Source organism: Dryobates pubescens, chromosome 26, assembly GCF_014839835.1.
Source record: "Dryobates pubescens isolate bDryPub1 chromosome 26, bDryPub1.pri, whole genome shotgun sequence".
In the NCBI taxonomy this organism is placed as follows: Eukaryota; Metazoa; Chordata; class Aves; order Piciformes; family Picidae; genus Dryobates; species Dryobates pubescens.
Window position 1 is genome coordinate 1,454,335 of NC_071637.1, and position 17,678 is coordinate 1,472,012.

The window sequence follows — 17,678 nt, forward strand, 5'->3', positions numbered from 1 at the left end:
AGAGCTGCACCCTTGTGCCACACCCAGGCTGGCAAAGTGCTCATCCCCTGCTGCCCCCAGAGCTGCCCTGCTCTGCTGAGCCTCCTCTGGCTTCTGCATGGGCCTTGCTGATCTGACAAGTCCCCAGTCCACCCCTGAGCCCCACAGATGTGCAGTTCATGCCCCTGAGGTGCCCCAAGGACCGTCCCCAGAGCAGTACCCATCTGCCACAGCGGGCTGGGGGTTCCTGCCACGTTGTCCTGGTTCAGAGCTGTCCCAGTAAGGATCATTTCTCCTCTGCTTAACACAGAGCCCGCGGCTGGAGCCCCTGAAGGAGGAAGCGATGTGCAAAGGAAGAGATGCAGTAAGTCCCTGCATGGGTGCAGGGACCCCCCAGTGTGCACAGACCCCCTCTGACCCTGCTCCTGCAGCCCTGTCCCCACAGCCACCTGGCTGAGCTGCTGGCTTTGGGCTGCTGAGGACTCTGCTGCCTGCTGGTGTAGCAGGATGGGAGTCAGAGCTGTCAGCTGGCCCTGGGACCATCCGTGGGACAAATGCAGCTCCCCCAGCAGTGCCCACAACCAGCCCAGAGGAGGGCAACACCCCAAGTCTCCCAGCATTGCTCTGAGCACCCGCAGGCCATGCAGAGCCCCAGCAGAGGGCTCTCAAGACCCCTTTCTGATGGGGGAAACCACACAGGGAACTGCAGCAGACCCCACCACTGGGGTTTGAACATCTCCTGTTGGTGCAGCCCTCCTTGTAGGGGCCTCCTGCCCAGGTCAGGTAGAAGCCACTTGGTGCTGGCATTGTCCCCAGCACTGTGGTGCCAGCTCTGTCCTGCAGCTTCCCCTGCAGAACTGGGTGTGCCTTGCCCTGCAGCAGGGTGGGAGAAGAGCGGCCAGGAGGGGACACAGACACCCTGCCTGGTCTGCATCAGGAAGAGTGTGGCCAGCAGGAGCAGGGAGGTCATTGTGCCCTGTGCTCAGCACTGCTCAGGCCACACCTTGAGTCCTGTGTCCAGTTCTGGACTCCTCAGTTTAAGAAGGACATTGAGAGACTTGAAGGTGTCCAGAGAAGGGCAACAAAGCTGGGGAGGGGTCTGGAGGGGCCCTGTGAGGAGAGGCTGAGGGAGCTGGGGTTGCTTAGCCTGCAGAAGAGGAGGCTCAGGGGAGACCTTCTTGCTCTCTGCAACTACCTGAAGGGAGGCTGTAGCCAGGTGGGGGTTGGTCTCTTCTCCCAGGCAAGCAGCACCAGAACAAGAGGACACAGCCTCAAGCTGCACCAGGGGAGGTTTAGGCTGGAGGTGAGGAGAAAGTTCTTCCCAGAAAAAGAGACTGGCCCTGGGGATGTGCTGCCCAGGGAGGTGGTGGAGTCCCCATCACTGGAGGTGCTCAAGAGGGGACCGGATGTGGCCCTTGGAGCCATGGTTTAGTTGTCAGGAGGTGTTAGGTATTAGGTAATAGGTCTGACTTGATCTTTGAGGTCTTTTCCAACCTGCTTGACTCTGTGACCCTGTGTGCTGCCACTCCTCTGTCCCTTCCCAGCACATCCTGGTGGCCAAGAGGCAGATCTCGGTGGCGAGCAGCAGCGTCGAGGAGTTCCGCCAGGCCTTCAGGTCCTACACAGAGCTCACTGCTGGCCACAGCAGCTGCCTGCAGTAAGTGTGGCACCTGGGGGAGGGTGTGGTGTGGCTCCCCCAAACGTTTGGGCTTTCAACACAGCACCCCTGGGGGCCAGAAGGGGCTTATGTGGTGTGTTTCATGTGCTGGTCAGTGCCAGGCTGAGCTCAGTGTGCAGGGATCTGAGCTAGCAGAGAGAGGAGGAGAGGACGTCCCAGCTGCTGCAGAGTCCCTGCAGTATCAGCCCAGCTCTTGCTCCCCCTGTACTCAGCACTGGTGAGGCCACACCTTGAGTACTGAAGTCAGTTCAGGGCCCCTCAAGCCAAGAAGGACATTGAGGGGCTGGAGAGTATCCAGAGAAGGGCAACCAAGCTGGTGAAAGCTCTGGAGATCAGGGCTGGTGAGGAGCAGCTGAGGGACCTGGGGGTGTTCAGTCTGCAGAAGAGGAGGCTGAAAGGAGACCTCATTGCTCTCTACAGCTCCCTTAGAGGAGGATGGAGCCAGATAGGGGTTGGTCTCTTCTCACAAGTAGCAAGTGATGGGACAAGAGGATGTGGCCTCAAGTTGCATCAGGCAAGGTTTAGAAGACACTTCCTCACTGAAAGGGTTCTCAAGCACTGGTGCAGGCTGCCCAGGGAGGTGGTTGGATCCCCATCCCTGGAGATGTTTCACAGAGGCAGAGCTGTGGTGCTGAGGGCCATGGTTTAGTCCTAGGCTTGCTGGAGTTAGAGAAGGGTTGGACTGGATGATCTTAAAGGGCTTTTCCAACCAAAGCAGTTCTGTTTCTGTGATCTCCTGCTGCAGGAGCCACTTGTCAGGGCTGGCAGGGAGAGGGGGTGGGTTTGTGGCAGCAGGGCTGGCCAAGCAGTGCACACTTAGGTGGGACAGAGGTGTGAGAGTACTGCTGTCTGAAGTGCTGCTGGGAGCAGCCTCCACCATCTGAACCTGACCCCTGTGTGAGACCAAGGCTGAGCCCACCTCCAGTGCTGTGCAGCTTGGAGCCCAGGTCTGACTCCAGTGCCATGCCACTGCCAGGCTGTCCCTGGAGCTGGCACAGCTGCTCCTGGAGAGGCCCTCCCTGGTCCCAGGGGCACTGTTGGTGCTGTTCCCAGGGGCAGTGCCTTGCTCAGCTCTGCAGCAGCACAGCACTGTGTGCAAGCCCAAACAAAAGGTTGCTGCCCCTTATGCCCTGTGTGGCAGGGACAGGGCTGTGTGCTCTCTGGAGCTGCAGGGCCTTTCTGTCACAGCACTGAGCATAGGCAGCTGGGTGGTGGTGCCTGGGCAGGCTCTCCACGTGAGGAATGCTCTCCTGGGTCACCCCAGGGCACTGCAGAGTGCCCTGGGGACCCCACACAGGGGGTTGCAGCCCACAGGCTGCCAACTGAGTTTGCTTTGCTCTCCCCCAGGGCTGGGGCCCTTCCTGCAGCCCTTAGCAGCAGCTGGAGGAAGCCTCATCCACAGCTGGAGCTCAGGCTGCTGCAGCTGAGTGCAGATGGTTCCCCAGCCCATGCACCACCCTGCTGCTTCCCCTTCCAGCTTCCCAGGGCCTGGAGGAAGCCCCAGCCTGCTCCTCTGGCAGGAGGGAGCGTGGGAAGCATCTCCTGGCCGGGCAGCAGCACTCTGGGGGGCAGCAAGCTGGGGGTTTGTGCTGTGGTCTCAGCTCCTCACACTCCTGCCCAGTGTGCCTGGGTGAGGGTGGGGGCTGCCACGCAGCTGCTGCAGAGGCTGCAGGGGGCAGCTCCTCTGTGTGCTTCCCTGCTCCTGGGTAGCAGCAAGGCCCAGCCCAGGAGCTGTAAGGCTCCTCTCAAGCATCATCGCTGATACTTAGCAACCTGGGCTAGGGGGAGGTGTCCCTGCCAGCGCCAGGGGGGTGGAACTAGGTGGTCTTCAAGGGCCCTGCCAACCCAGCCCCTTCTGTGACTCCTGAAGTGTGAGGGCTTTGGGCTCCTCTGGAGCTGTGTGCCAGCTCCTGCCTTATCCAGACCGCTCTGTGGACCCCTGGTGCTGAGGCCCCCATGCAGAGCCAGCTGGCAGTGGTGTGGCTGCACTGTGCTCAGTGCCACTCTTCTCCCCACAGTGTGTCTGCCTGCAAGCTGACAGATGAGGCCTGCTTCATCCTCTACGAGTTCTGGCAGGATGTGACCTCCTGGAGAAGGTAGGGGGCTCTCCTTCTGCAGGGCTGGGGGGCAGCTGGAAGGGGTTTCCTTTTGGGGGGCTCCCCCAGGACTCCACTGCTCCCACTCCTCCTGGGGCCTGTCCTGCTGCGGGCAGCTGATCCCAGTGCAGCCCAGGGCTAGGTGCAGCAGGAGGGGGGGAGCAGAGCAGGAGTCCTCTGGGGTGTGCAGTAGCACCTCTGTCCCTATGCATGGGAGGGGTCTCAGTGCAGCCCCAAGGCAGGCAGGAGCCCTGCACCCCCTGACCTCCTCCCTTACAGCCACTCACAGCCCTGCACCCCCTGACCCTCTCCCTTACAGCCACTCACAGCCCTGCACCCCCTGACCCTCTCCCTTACAGCCACTCACAGCCCTGCACCCCCTGACCCTCTCCCTGCCTTACAGCCACTCACAGCCCTGCACCCCCTGACCCTCTCCCTGCCTTACAGCCACTTGCAGTCCAGCTGCAGCAAGACTTTCCAGCGCTCCATCATCAGCTTGCTGGAGTCCCCAGAGCTGCTGACCACCATGCTCTTCCCAGGTGAGGAGGGAAGCGAGGCCAAGCTGCCCTGGGGGGCTGGGAGACCCCCTACCCCCAACTCCCCACGCTTCTGCTTTGGGTGCTGTGCAGAGAGCAGTGCAGGGAACAGGCAGCAGAAGAGCAGAGGATTGGGGTGGGGGTGACCTGGGTGGTGCTTCTCAAACCCTAGTGAGACCCCCAGGTAAATCAGCAGGAAAGAAGGATTCAGTTGTCTGGAGTTGAGCCCAGGTGACTCTGGACTCTCAGCACAGCACAGACAGGGACCTGGTGGAGAGGGGCCAGAGGAGGCCACAGCACTGCTGGGAGGGCTGGAAGCCCTCTGCTGTGAGGCCAGGCTGGAAGGGTTGGGGTTGTGCAGCCTGGAGAAGAGAAGGCTCCAGGGAGACCTCCTGGTGGCCTTGCAGTGCTTCAAGGGACCTAGAAGAATGCTAGGGGCAGAGGGCCTGCTGTGACAGGCCAGGAGGTGATGGTTTGAAACTGGAAGAGAGAGATTCAGACAGGAGAAGGAAGAATTTTTTTCCACTTGGGGTGGTGAGAGCCTGTCCCGGGTTGCTCAGAGGGGTGGGAGAAGCTCCCTGCCTGCAACCATTGCAGGTGAAGCTGTTTGGGGCTCTGAGCAACCTGCTCTGGTTGCAGCTGTCCCTGCTGGCTGCAGGGGGATCAGACTGGATGACCTTGAAAGGTCTCTTCCCACCCAAACCAGTCTGGGGTTCCACAATTCCATGAATTTGGACTAAACTCTACACTGGCAGTGCTCCTCCTGCCCTGCTGCTCCCCTGCAGAGGCCACCCCAGCTCCAGTGCCTCAGCCCTCCCTAGGGGAGCTGTGGATGCTTTAGAGCCAGGAGCCAGGGACGTGCAGCACAGCCTCAGCTGCCCCCGAGCAGGGCTGGTTCCCCCCATCTGCCACCCCGCTGCCGCCCTGTCTGACCCTGACTGCACAGCCCTGACCCCTGCCTCTCTCTCCCCCCAGCCTCCTGGTGGATCATGAACAACAACTGACCCTGGGCAGCTCCTCCAGGACGCCAGCAGCATGCGGGAGGCGGCGGAGCCCCCGGCCCGGCCAGCGCCGTCCCTCACCTGTGCCACCTGCCTGCCCCTCGGCCCCACGGGGGCTGCCTGCCCCTGCCCCCGCCCCTGCCCCTGCCCCTGCCTTGCCCCTTTGCTCTGCTCATGGTAACTTACTGATTCCCTCACCTCTAGTCTCTGGGGGGAGCAGGGCAGCCCCAGCAGTGAGCTAGGGGTGAGAGCCCAGCCTTGGGGGAACACAGCTCGGGGTGTGTGCCCTGGCAGCCCTCAGCTCCTCTTCCTCATACTCCACACCTCCAGGCTCCACAGGGACAGGCTGAGGGAGGTGGCTCTGGCCCAGCTGTGCCATCCCCGTGGCAGCCTGAAGCCCTGGGCCAGCAGTGGCCCTGCCCAGGGAGCCAGGGTGCCTTGGATGGGTTGTGATCAGTGTTTTATAGGGAGAGAAACCAAAAAGGAAGTTTTCCTGGCAAGAAGTGGCAGCTCTGGCCCTGGCCATACCACCAGCCCCTCTGGCCACTGCAGGGGCTTTGGCATCAGCCTTGTACTCCCCCAGCGGTGCCTGTGGCACTGCACCCCCCCAGGGCAGCCCAGCAGGGCCAGTGGCTCTCTGCTGCTTCACCCTGGGGCTCAGCTGGCACAGAGCTGGCAGCAGGCTCAGTGCTGCCAGAGCAGGAATGCAGCTGAGTTAACGGTGGGAGGGGGCTCAAGCTGAGCAGGGCTGCCCCCATGGCTGCAGCGAAGCCCCCCTGGTGGGGGGTTGCACAGGGGGTTTTTGTGTTGGTGCTGCAGCAGCAGTTCCTCCCCTGAGCTGGTGTCAAAGCTGCTGCTGTGAAGAGCCTGAAGTGAAGACCTGGGCAGGGCAGGCAGCTGCCTTGTGGCATGGAAAATGCCACTGCCCCCCCCCCTGCTGCCTGGCCCTGACACCTGCTGTGCTTCACCCAGCTCGCCACAGCTGCCCCCATCCACCCCTCCCTTGCCTGGGTACCTGCCCCCCAGCATCCTCTCTCCCTCCCTGTGAGTGCTCCCCACCAGCACCCCTGAACTACCACCTTGCCTGCTGCCTCCCCAGTGCCCCGCTGCAGACATTAAAATGCAGTGAAGCTGTGGCTGCAGGGGTGGTGTGGGGCTGCTGCAGCCAGGCTCTGCTGGCACTCCAGCACCCTCTCACCCCCTGCCTCAGGCCTGTGGGGGTGGAGATGGATTTGGGCCTTGCTTTGCTCCAGCAGGAGCTTCCCTGTGGCTCCCTGGGTTGGTGGTGCAGGGAGGGGCTGCTGGCAGTGCCTCATTGTTGGAGGGAGGAGCAGCAGCCACTGCTGCCAGCTTGGGTGGGCACCAGCAGGCAAGCATAGAGCCAATGCCCCCTCCCTGGGGCAGGGGTGAGCATGGAGCCTGCCTTGGCTCCCAGGTGGGCTCCACCCTCCCCATGCCCAATTATCTCACTAATTAAGGCTAACTGCTCATTTTCCCTGGCCAGAGCCACAATTTGCCACGGTGGCTCCAGCCCAGGACTCAGGCAGCTGCGAGGCCTTGGCTCTGTTGGGCTGAGGGCCACATTTCCTCCATGGGAGCCACAGCTGGGGAGGACAGGGGAGTGCTGCAGGGTGGGCTGGGGGGCAGGGGTGGGTTAGAGATGGGCAGCCACAACTGGCACAGCTGCAGTGGCCTGTGGGATTCCTGAGGCCGGGGCTGCAGAGGACACCACCAGCCTCCCCACACCAGTGTGGGGTTTGCCCCCAGCTCTGGATTTCTTACCCACTGGAGCAGGGGGAAGTCCTCAGGTTGGGCCAAGGTGTGCCCAGGGGGCATCCTCAGGTGGCTGGAGCAGGATTTAAACCTGAACCTAAAGAAGTTGTTGAGTGAGGGGCTGGCTGCCAGCTCTGCCTACACCCCACCCTTGACCTGCAGCAGCAGCCCCTGCAGCTCCCCTGGCCCAGGCTGTGGCATGGCAGCACTCCCCCAGCACCACCCCCAGCCCCTGCCAAGAGATGAAGAGGAGCTGGCTGCTGAATGGAGTCTTTTTATTGACTACTTCGGAGTAGAACAAACTAAATACATCTGTAGCAGGTGGGGGGTTCCTTTATACAGTAACATTAAATAAGTTATGCACAGGAATGAAGTAACAAATCTCTATGACAGAATTAAAGGGCCAAAACAACAACAAAACAACCCCAAAAAACCCCAAACCAACCAGAAAAGGGAAAAAACCAAACAGGTCATTGAAGCCTCTCCCCTGTCCCAGTGTCACATTTATCATTCCATGGGGGAAAGGGAAAACAAAACCCCAGCCAAAGAGCACTCATTCGCCGGGAGCCATGGGGGAGGGAGAGCGGCGCTGCCGGGGGGCATGGAAGACAAAACTATGTACAAGCAACCTCTGCAGCCCTGCCCCACTGCCTGCCCCACAGGCAGCACTGGGATGGCACAGCCAGGCTGCCCCTACCCGGCCAGCAAAGCCCTTCAGGCCCCCCGGCTCCTGGGAGAGGAGTGGGCTGTGCAGGCAGCCCCCAACCTTGCTGTTCTCACAGACCCAAAGCCTTTGCTGCTCCTCTCTGCCGGGCACGGCCCCCCGACGGTGCTACGGCCCCGGGCACGGCCCCCCGCCCCTGCTACAGCCCCCTGCCCGTGCTACGGCCCCGGGCACGGCCCCCCGACGGTGCTACGGCCCCGGGCACGGCCCCCCGCCCCTGCTACAGCCCCGGGCACGGGCCCCCGACGGTGCTACGGCCCCGGGCACGGCCCCCCGACGGTGCTACGGCCCCGGGCACGGCCCCCCGACGGTGCTACGGCCCCGGGCACGGCCCCCCGACGGTGCTACAGCCCCGGGCACGGCCCCCTGACGGTGCTACGGCCCCGGGCACGGGCCCCCGCCCCTGCTACAGCCCCGGGCACGGCCCCTGCCTGTGCTACAGCCCCGGGCACGGCCCCCCGACGGTGCTACAGCCCCGGGCACGGGCCCCCGACGGTGCTACGGCCCCGGGCACGGCCCCCCGACGGTGCTACGGCCCCGGGCACGGCCCCCCGACGGTGCTACGGCCCCGGGCACGGCCCCCCGACGGTGCTACAGCCCCGGGCACGGCCCCCCGACGGTGCTACGGCCCCGGGCACGGCCCCCCGACGGTGCTACGGCCCCGGGCACGGGCCCCCGACGGTGCTACAGCCCCGGGCACGGCCCCCCGCCCCTGCTACAGCCCCGGGCACGGCCCCCCGACGGTGCTACAGCCCCGGGCACGGCCCCCCGACGGTGCTACAGCCCCGGGCACGGCCCCCCGACGGTGCTACGGCCCCGGGCACGGCCCCCCGACGGTGCTACAGCCCCGGGCACGGCCCCCTGCCCGTGCTACAGCCCCGGGCACGGCCCCCCGACGGTGCTACAGCCCCGGGCACGGCCCCCCGACGGTGCTACAGCCCCGGGCACGGCCCCCCGACGGTGCTACGGCCCCGGGCACGGCCCCCCCGCCCCTGCTACAGCCCCGGGCACAGCAAATCCTCCTAGGCTTTGCTGCAGGGGTATGGACAGAGCCCCTTTGCAGGACCTTTGCAAAGGGCACACAGCCAGCAGGCAGCTCAGGGCTGCAGCAGTCTAGAGCTCACCTTGGCTGCCACCTCCATCCCTGCCCCAGTGAACACCTGCAGGCTGGGTGGCAGCTTCCCTAGGCTGCTGTAGGCAGAGGGGATTTAGTGCTACCCCTGCTGGGGGCTAACCCCAAGGACACTGCACCCTCATGCCCCCAGGAGCCATGCCAAGAGCTCTGCCATGCCCAGCAGCCCTGGCCCTGTCTCCTGGGGGACAGAGAGCTGCTCCCAGCTGCCACGCCAGAGCTGGGGCTGTTTTGCTTAACAAACCTGTGCAAACCTGTGCAGGGCTGGGTGCCCCCAGGGCAGCAGCTCTCCCTGAGGGCCAAGGCTGGTTCAGCAGGTCACTGGCTCAGCCCCAGCACTGCAGCCTAGTCTGGGTCCTTCCTGCTGCTCCATGATCCGTGGGAAGAGTGATCACAGAGTCTGGGAGCTCCTTGCCTCACTGGGCTGCAGCCCAGCACGGTGCAGCAGCAGTCAGGGCCTTGCTGAATGGCTGCTGCCCTACAGCCTGCTGGGCAGCAGCATGGGAAAGTGGCACAGCAGCCCAGGGGACACTGCCCAGCCCTTTGCTGGCCTCCACGAAGCATGAGATCAGCTCTGCTGTGCCCCAGAAGAGCCCTGCTGGGGGTCAGTGTTGACCTTTGGGTTTCCCTGCCCTGATCCCTCCTTCCACAACACCTCAGGGACGCTCTGAGCAAAGGATCTCTTTGGGCTGACCACAGAAGCGCCCCCAGGAGCTCACTCTGAGCCTGCAGGCGGTGGGGTGGCCCCTGAAAGCTGGATGAGGTGGCAGTGGCTGCACAACTGCAGCCCCCTGGGCAGGGGTGAGAACCACCACAGGACACCAAGTCCTGCTTGCTTTTAACAGTTTGGCCAAGGTAAGTGGAGAGAAGAGACCACAACTGACCCTTCAGCACCAGGGAGGAACACCAGGGCAGGAGCTCTCAAACCAATGACTTCCACGCAGTGAACAAAGCCCAACCCAACATTTTCTGCATAGCTAAGTAACAGAGCACAGGTGGAAGGGGCAAGAACTGCCTGCAACCCATCCAGATCTGTTCTGTGCTAAAGGCCCTCCCCAGGAAGCACCCAAACTGCCCCATCTCAGACTGGGACTAAGGCCAAGCCATCCAGAAGTGACCAGCTCCATGTTCCTGGCACTGACATTTGGTTTAGAACAGATGGTTCCTCTCCTCCCTCTGCAATCATCAGCTGCCAACCTGCTGGCAGAAGGAGAGAAGAGGGCTTGGCTTTTGCTATCCTGCTGGAGGACAAGATGCTGCTGATGGGAATCAGCTCTGCTCTGTCCCCAGCAGCACCCAGGCAGCACTGCCACCTGAGACACCGCTGGCTGGGAGCAGGGCAGAGAGTGGCTGCAGGGTATGGAAGAAAGGTGGCTGCAGGAGGTGGCTCAGGCACCTCAGGAAGGAGCTGGAGCATGCCTGACCCCTGAGGATCTGACCCTGAGGATGGGGCTCAGTATCTCCCACACGTGCTGGCAGCGCTCTCCACCGAGTCCGGGTCCCCCCAGGCGGTGCCTGAATTCCTCTAGGGTCCTGAGTGACTCTCTGGGACCCCCCTGCAGGGAGGGGCCACGGGCAGGGCTGGCCCCAGTTCTTCACAAGCCACAAAAGAAAAGGGGCAGGACAGGAAGTAGAAGCCCAAGTGCTGAGAGCCAGGTGTCAAAGGCGGCAGCTGGTACCAGTTGCTGTGGGGGGTGGGGGTGGAGGATGATTTTGGCTTAACCCCCCCTAGGGAAACGAATCAAGAGGGCTGAACCCAAACCTGCCCTTCAGAGTCCGTTTGTCTCTATGGCAGTGACAGAGGCCGGGGTGGAGGAGCGGGAGGTGGCGGCAGAGCTCTTCTCGAGGGCGGGGCTGGCCACGCCGTCCAGGCTCTTGGCGGCGGCTCGGGCCGCGGGCAGCGCCAGGGCCTTGCTCTGGCCGTGCAGGCTCTGGCCGCAGATGCGGTGGTGCCGCTCCCAGTCCTTGTGCTGGCAGAAGGAGCCGCAGTAGCGAGCGATGTTGCAGCCACTGCAGGTCTCGCTGGCCTTGCGCCCGCAGTTCCAGCAGCTCTGCAAGACCACAGACACCGGCGCTGCAGGAGGGGTCGAGCTCCCGGGAGCTGCCGGCTGCTGCCGACTCCACAGCTCTGGAGGGGGCTGCTCACCCCTGCCCTCCCCCCCCCGGCCCAGATACAGCAACGTTCAAATGAGCAATCCATTAATTCCTGCTCTTTCCCAGCCCTCTGCCAAGGCTGCTAGCTTCTAGCCTGCCCCAAACCGCCTGCCAGGCTGCACCCGGCACGTCCCCTCCCCTAGATCCACCCAAGTGCACAGAGGGAACAGCAGGCAGGACTCAAAAGCAGGCTGCAGATGCTGCTCCTGGCTCCTTTTATTTCCTGTTCGAAGCAGCTCTGCTCTGGGACTGCTCCCAGCCAAGTGCTCTCCGCAGGGATTTCAGCCTTGCTGCACAGGCACCATTTGCTCTTGCGCCCTGCCTGGCTGCACAAGAGGTCGGAGCAGGCTCATTTGGAAAAGAAAAAGCTCATTTAAAAGCCTCCCAGGCAGGTGGAAGCACTGCCAGAGCCCGGGGTTCAATCTGGAATCAGAGCAGAGCCCCTCTGGTTGCTGGGAGAGCTGTCAGCTGGAGGGCTCAGGGCAGCCACCGCTTCCCTGTGAGCTCAGTTCTGAGCTGGGGGGCAAGGGGCCAGCGCTGGGAGCTGAGGCTGCAGCTGCTGCGAGGAGACTGGGGGAGGAACAACTCCCTGCAGCTGGACCTGCACACTGCAACTACAGACTGGGGAGGGCAAGTTCAGTTGTGGGGATGCAGCCTCTGCTTGTGCCTGCCTGCATCCAGCCCTGCGGGCACTTTGCCCCAGGCACCGCTTCTGCAGCCAGCAGCGAAGAGCTGCAGGAACAGGGGAGCAGGGTGGGGGAGCAGCTGGGCTGCACTGGTCAGCCCTGCTGCAGGCAAGAGCAACCTGTGTGCTGGACGGTGTCTAGAGAAGGGCCACAAGGATGAGCAAAGGGCTGGAGCTGCTCTGCTGTGAGGACAAACTGAAGGAGTTGGGGCTGTTCAGTCGAGAAGGCTCCAAGGAGACCTAATTGTGGCCTTCCAGGATCTGCAGAGGGCTCCAAGAAAGCTGGGGAGGGACTTTTGAGGGTGTCAGGGAGTGATAGGACTGCAGGGGATGGAGCAAAACTGGAAATGGGTAGATTCAGTTTGGATGTGAGGAAGAAGTTGTTCCCCATGAGGGTGGTGAGAGACTGGCACAGGTTGCCCAGGGAGGTGGTGGAAGCCTCCAGCCTGGAGGTTTTGAAGGCCAGGCTGGATGTGACTCTGGGCAACCTGATCTAGTGGGAAGTGTCCCAAGCAGCCCCTGGTTGTTACACTGGGTCCAGCTCACGGTGCCCAGTGGTGCCTTCACGTGGCTGTTGCTCACTCACAGGTGCCACAGGCACTGTTCAGGCTGATTCCACTGACAGCAACATCAAAAGCCAAAGGGCTTTGAATGGTATCAGCTTTACCCCTCTAGATACAGACAGGAGAGGCCTCCAAGCCCAAGGATGGAGAGTGGCCCTGCCCATGGCAGGGGGGTTGGAACTAGGTAATCCTCAGGGTCCCTTCCAACCCTGACAATTCTGTGACCTGCAGGCTCCAAGTCACTGCCAGGCAGGACCTGGAGGCTTTCTAAGACTTTAGAAGTCCCCTGCTAGGATGCCCCCTGGCACCTCACCTCTGTGGACTCCTCCTGCTCATTGATGACCAGGAAGGCATCCTCGGTGGCCTGGCGCTTGGCGTCGGCGATGGTCTGCTCCATGCGAGCCCTCTCGGAGGCGATCATCTCGAAGGCCTTCTGCTCGGCCTCGGCCACTGCCTTCTGCACCTCCGACATGGCCTGGCGCTTCACCTCGTTCACAGCTTCTTCTGGAAGGAAAGTGCAGCCTCACACCCCTGCCCCAGCTGCAGGGGAACCCCCACCCTGAGACCTGCGGGTGCTGTGGCTGGACAGGGAGAGCTGTGGGGCACGCTCAGCTCCACCACTGCCAGGCCCCACGGGATCCCCACTGCCAAAAGGAGCACAGCCCCAGGCACAGCTCAAGTACTGGGTTCACTCTGGGGACCCTCACTGCAACAAGGACATTGGGGGGCTGGAGCATATTCAGAGAAGGGCAACAAAGCTGGTGGAGGGCCTTGCACACAGGTCCTATGAGAAGCAGCTGGGGGACCTGGGGGTGTTCAGCCTGGAGAAAAGGAGGCTGAGGGGAGACCTCATTGCTCTTTGCAACTCCTTGAAAGGAGGCTGGGACCTCTTCTCCCAGGTAGGAAGTGACAGGATGAGAGGAAATGGCCTCAAGTTGCACCAGGGGAGGTTTAGGTTGGATATCAGGAAAAATGTCTTCCCCAAAAGGGTCACTGGGCACTGGAAAAGGCTGCCCAGGGAGGTGGTGGAGCCACCATCCCTGGAGAGGTTCAAAAGATGTCTGGATGAGGACCTTATGGACATGGCTGTGTACTTGGAGATGTTAGGTTATGGTTGGCCTCTGCAGCCTTAAGGTCTTTTCCAGCCAGGCCATTCTATGATTCCATGACCCAGGTGCACTGAGGAACCCAACATGCATTTCCCAGGGCATTCCTGCCCCAGGGCCCCGGCAGGAGCCCTGCCCTAGGTCCCCGGTTGGGAGCCTCACCCCGAGGCCCCCGGCAGGAGCCCTGCCCTAGGTCCCCGGTTGGGAGCCTCACCCCGAGGCCCCCGGCGGGAGCCCTGCTCTAGGTCCCCGGTTGGGAGCCTCACCCCGCGGCCCCCGGCGGGAGCCCTGCCCTAGGTCCCCGGTTGGGAGCCTCACCCCGCGGCCCCCGGCGGGAGCCCTGCCCTAGGTCCCCGGTTGGGAGCCTCACCCCGCGGCCCCCGGCGGGAGCCCTGCCCCGGGGCCCCGGTTGGGAGCCTCACCCCGCGGCCCCCGGCAGGAGCCCTGCTCTAGGTCCCCGGTTGGGAGCCTCACCCCGCGGCCCCCGGCGGGAGCCCTGCCCCGGGGCCCCGGTTGGGAGCCTCACCCCGCGGCCCCCGGCAGGAGCCCTGCCCTAGGTCCCCGGTTGGGAGCCTCACCCCGAGGCCCCCGGCAGGAGCCCTGCCCCGGGGCCCCGGTTGGGAGCCTCACCCCGCGGCCCCCGGCGGGAGCCCTGCCCCGGGGCCCCGGTTGGGAGCCTCACCCCGCGGCCCCCGCCGGGAGCCCTGCCCTAGGTCCCCGGTTGGGAGCCTCACCCCGCGGCCCCCGGCGGGAGCCCTGCTCTAGGTCCCCGGTTGGGAGCCTCACCCCGCGGCCCCCGGCGGGAGCCCTGCCCTAGGTCCCCGGTTGGGAGCCTCACCCCGCGGCCCCCGGCGGGAGCCCTGCCCCGGGGCCCCGGTTGGGAGCCTCACCCCGCGGCCCCCGGCGGGAGCCCTGCCCCGGGGCCCCGGTTGGGAGCCTCACCCCGCGGCCCCCGGCGGGAGCCCTGCCCCGGGGCCCCGGCAGCAGCCACTCACCAGCTTTCTTCCAGATCTCCTCGGTGACGTAGCCTGCTCCTGCCCTGCTGCTGAACTCCCGCAACGAATCTGTGGGGACAAGGGACACAGGCACAGGTTGACAAAGCCTTGTCTCAGCCCACTGCTGCTGAAGTGCCCAGCAGTAGCTCCCTGCACCCTGGAGCAGGGCAGACCAGCTAAAGCTCAAAGCAGAGGACTCTGACAGCTGAAGCCATTCATCAGACACTCAGATGATAAATTACTACATTTAATTAGGGCCTTGCATCATTTATGAGGCTATGGAAGCCATCTCCGTCTCCTGGTGCTCTCTAACAACAGGCACTGCTCATCAGTCTGAGCCATCAAACATCTGCACTGCTCAGCACCTCTGCAGCCATCTCTCCACAGCCAGCACTTCATCTTCAGCACGGTACTTTCCATCCCAGGGGCTGCAAGTGACAGCCAGCCTGGCCTGCAGCAGCTCTGATGCCGAGGTGTGTACATTCCCTAGCACCCACAGCCTGCCAAGCGCCTGTCACAGATGGGGGCAGTCACACAAGGACCTCAACACAGGCTGCAGGCACGTGGGGAAGCTGTTCAGAAGCCTTGTCCTGGGTTCTGTGTTCTATCTTCAGAAACTTCCTGAAGGGTCAAAGCAAAACCCGATTTTGATCAAAGGCTGGTGGAAAACCAAAGCAGCCCAAGGAGGTGGTGAGGTTATTTCAGCCTGTGGCACAATTGGGGATCACAGAATGCGTCAGGTTGGAAGGGACATCAGAGATCATCTACTCCAACCTCCCCACCGTGGGAAGGGACACCTCTCAGCTAGACTCAGCTGCTCAAGGCCTCAGCCAACCTGGGCTTGAACACCCTCAGGGAAGAGACACCCACAGGCTCCCTGGGCAACCTCTGCCAGTGTCTCACCACCCTTGCACTGAATAACTTCTTCCTCAGCTTCAGTCTAACCCTGCACTCCCTCAGCTTCAAACCATTCCCCTTGTCCTGTCTCTAGGCACCCTCAGGAAAAGTCCCTCTGCAGCCCTCCTGTAGGCTCCCTTCAGGTACTGGAAGGCAGCTGCAAGGTTCCTCTGGAGTCTTCTCCAGGCTGGACAACTCCAGCTCCCTCAGCCTGTCCTCATAGCAGAGGTGCTCCAGCCCTTGGATCATCTCTGTGGCCTCCTTTGGACTCTCTCCAACAGCTCTGTGTCCTTCTTATGCTGGGGACACCAGAATTGGAGGCAGTATTCAAGGTGAGGTCTGAGCAGAGCAGAGTCAAGGGGCAGAACCACCTGACTGCATCTTCTCACAACCACAACAGAGCCTGAAAATCTGCCTGAGGTCCCACGAGCTGTGAAAGCATCAATGACCTCTTGTGTGCTTTATAAATCACATCAATGACCTCCCCAGTTTATAAAACAAACTAAAGTGGCCTTCCAGTACCTGAAGAGGGCTACAAGAAGGCTGCAGAGGGAATGCTTCCAAAGGTCTGCAGTGACAGGATGAAGGGCAACGGTTTGAAATTGGAGAAGAGCAGATTTGGATGTGAGGAACAAGTTCAGCACCATGAGGGTGGAGGAATGCTGCAACAGGTTGCCCATCGAGGTAGTTGAGGCCCCATCCCTGGAGGCATTCAAGGTCAGGCTTGACAAGGCTCTGAGCAAGCTGCTTTAGTGGAGGATGTCCCTGCTGACTGCAGGGGGCTAGGCCTGCATGACCTTTGGAGGTCTCTTCCAACCCAGACCATTCTGTGATTCTATGGTATGACCTTTAACGAGGTGGGGCTGTCCCTTAGCCATCATCTGTTCAACAGAGAAGGGCTAGGAGCTGGCTGTGCTTCCTGGGCTGTCACACAGCCAGCAAAGTCTCCTTGCAGGAGGATTCACTCTTTGTGTTGCACACCAACAAGTTAGACAGAAATCAAACTGAGGATGGGGTTAGCTTGACATGATTCTTCCTGTCAGAAAACATTCTTATCACCTACTGCTCAGGGCTGGGTTCTTTGATCTGCAGCAGATTTGATCAGTAAAAGAGAGTCAAAGCAGCACTGTTTCTTGTGTAGGGCCAAAGCCCTGCATGCAGCAGGGGGAAAATAGTTACTTGAATAAAGTTAAGTTGGCTCATGACCCAGAAATAGCCCTGAGAACCCAGGGAGCAGCTCCTACACCTAGAGCAGCCCTGAGTATATTTAGCATTAGCAGACCTCGGCATTTAAGATCCTTTAGGCAAGGCAGGATGGAAGGGAGGAGGGGTGGGACCCAGCATCTCTCCTGCCTTTTCACCTTCTTAACTTTGGATGAACTCAGCTTGGTTTGGTCAGCAAGGACAGCTCAGTGACAGGGAGAATGTGGAGAACCTCCCCTATGGGGACAGGCTCAGAGGGTGTTGAGGTTGTCCAGCCTGGAGAAGAAAAGGCTCCAGGGAGACCTTAGAGCAGCCTTCCACTGTTTGAAGGGGGCAGCAGGAAAGCTAGGGAGGGACTTTTGACAAAGGCATGGAGTGACAGGACAAGGGGAAACAGCTTCAAACTGGGTGAAACTGGATTTAGGTTGGACATTGGGAAGAAATTCTTCTCCATGAGGGTGGTGAGGCTCTGCAACAGGTTGCCCAGAAAAGCTGTGGTAGCTCCAAGCCTGGAAGTGTCCAGGGTCAGGGTGGATGAGGCCTTGAGCAATGTGGTCTAATGGGAGGTGTCTCTGCCTACGGCAGGAGGGCTGCAACTAGCTGATCTTCAAGCTGCCTTCCAGCCCAAACCATTCTGATTCCATGATCCTCCTGACACTGGCAGAAGCTGCTGCTTGAAGCTGTCTTCAGACACCAGCAAAAGCTGCTTCTAGGAGCTCACCCATGAGCTGATGACTTGTCTCCCTCCCAAGATTTAAGCACTGCTTTAGTCTTTAATTCCTATATTCACAGAATGGGTTTGGTTGGAAGGGACCTTAAAGATCGTCCAGTTCCAACCCCTCTGCCATGGGCAGGGATACCTCCCACCAGCCCAGGTTGCTCAAGGCCTCATCTAACCTGGCCTTGAACACCTCCAGGAAGGGGACATCCACAGCCTCCTTGGAATTCCTGTGCCAGTGTCTCCTCACCCTCACTGTCCTAAACTCCAGTCTAACTCTGTATATCTATTATCATGTGAACACATCACCAATCCCTTTATCATAGAGCCACAGAATGGTTTGGATTTAGCAGGGAATTGATTCTGCCCTGTGCTCAGCACTGGTTAGGCCACACCTTGAGTCCTGTGGCCAGTTCTGGGCTCCTCAATTTAAGAAGG

The 17,678-nt window shown here is 61.5% G+C and overlaps 2 protein-coding genes across 3 annotated transcripts in view; one reads left to right on the forward strand and one right to left on the reverse strand.

Annotated features, from left to right (window-relative positions):
• NECAB3 (N-terminal EF-hand calcium binding protein 3) overlaps positions 1 to 5,433 on the forward strand; it is a 37,016-nt gene extending 31,583 nt beyond the window's left edge. The window contains exons 9-13 of the mRNA XM_054173374.1: positions 290 to 343; positions 1,524 to 1,636; positions 3,676 to 3,753; positions 4,201 to 4,292; positions 5,265 to 5,433. Of these exons, the coding sequence (XP_054029349.1) occupies positions 290 to 343; positions 1,524 to 1,636; positions 3,676 to 3,753; positions 4,201 to 4,292; positions 5,265 to 5,293 (366 nt within the window). The 3' untranslated portion in view covers positions 5,294 to 5,433. The remainder of the gene's footprint in view (positions 1 to 289; positions 344 to 1,523; positions 1,637 to 3,675; positions 3,754 to 4,200; positions 4,293 to 5,264) is intronic.
• A 5,212-nt stretch (positions 5,434 to 10,645) lies between these two features.
• Positions 10,646 to 17,678, reverse strand: part of CBFA2T2 (CBFA2/RUNX1 partner transcriptional co-repressor 2) — an 85,531-nt gene continuing 78,498 nt past the window's right edge. The window contains exons 9-11 of one of the 2 annotated variants that reach the window (XM_054173371.1): positions 14,423 to 14,491; positions 12,635 to 12,822; positions 10,646 to 10,970 (exon numbers count right to left, since the gene is read on the reverse strand). In XM_054173371.1, the coding sequence (XP_054029346.1) occupies positions 10,689 to 10,970; positions 12,635 to 12,822; positions 14,423 to 14,491 (539 nt within the window). In that variant the 3' untranslated portion in view covers positions 10,646 to 10,688. Of the gene's footprint in view, positions 10,971 to 12,634; positions 12,826 to 14,422; positions 14,492 to 17,678 lie in introns of both variants that reach the window. The other variant, XM_054173370.1, reaches the window with a different exon arrangement.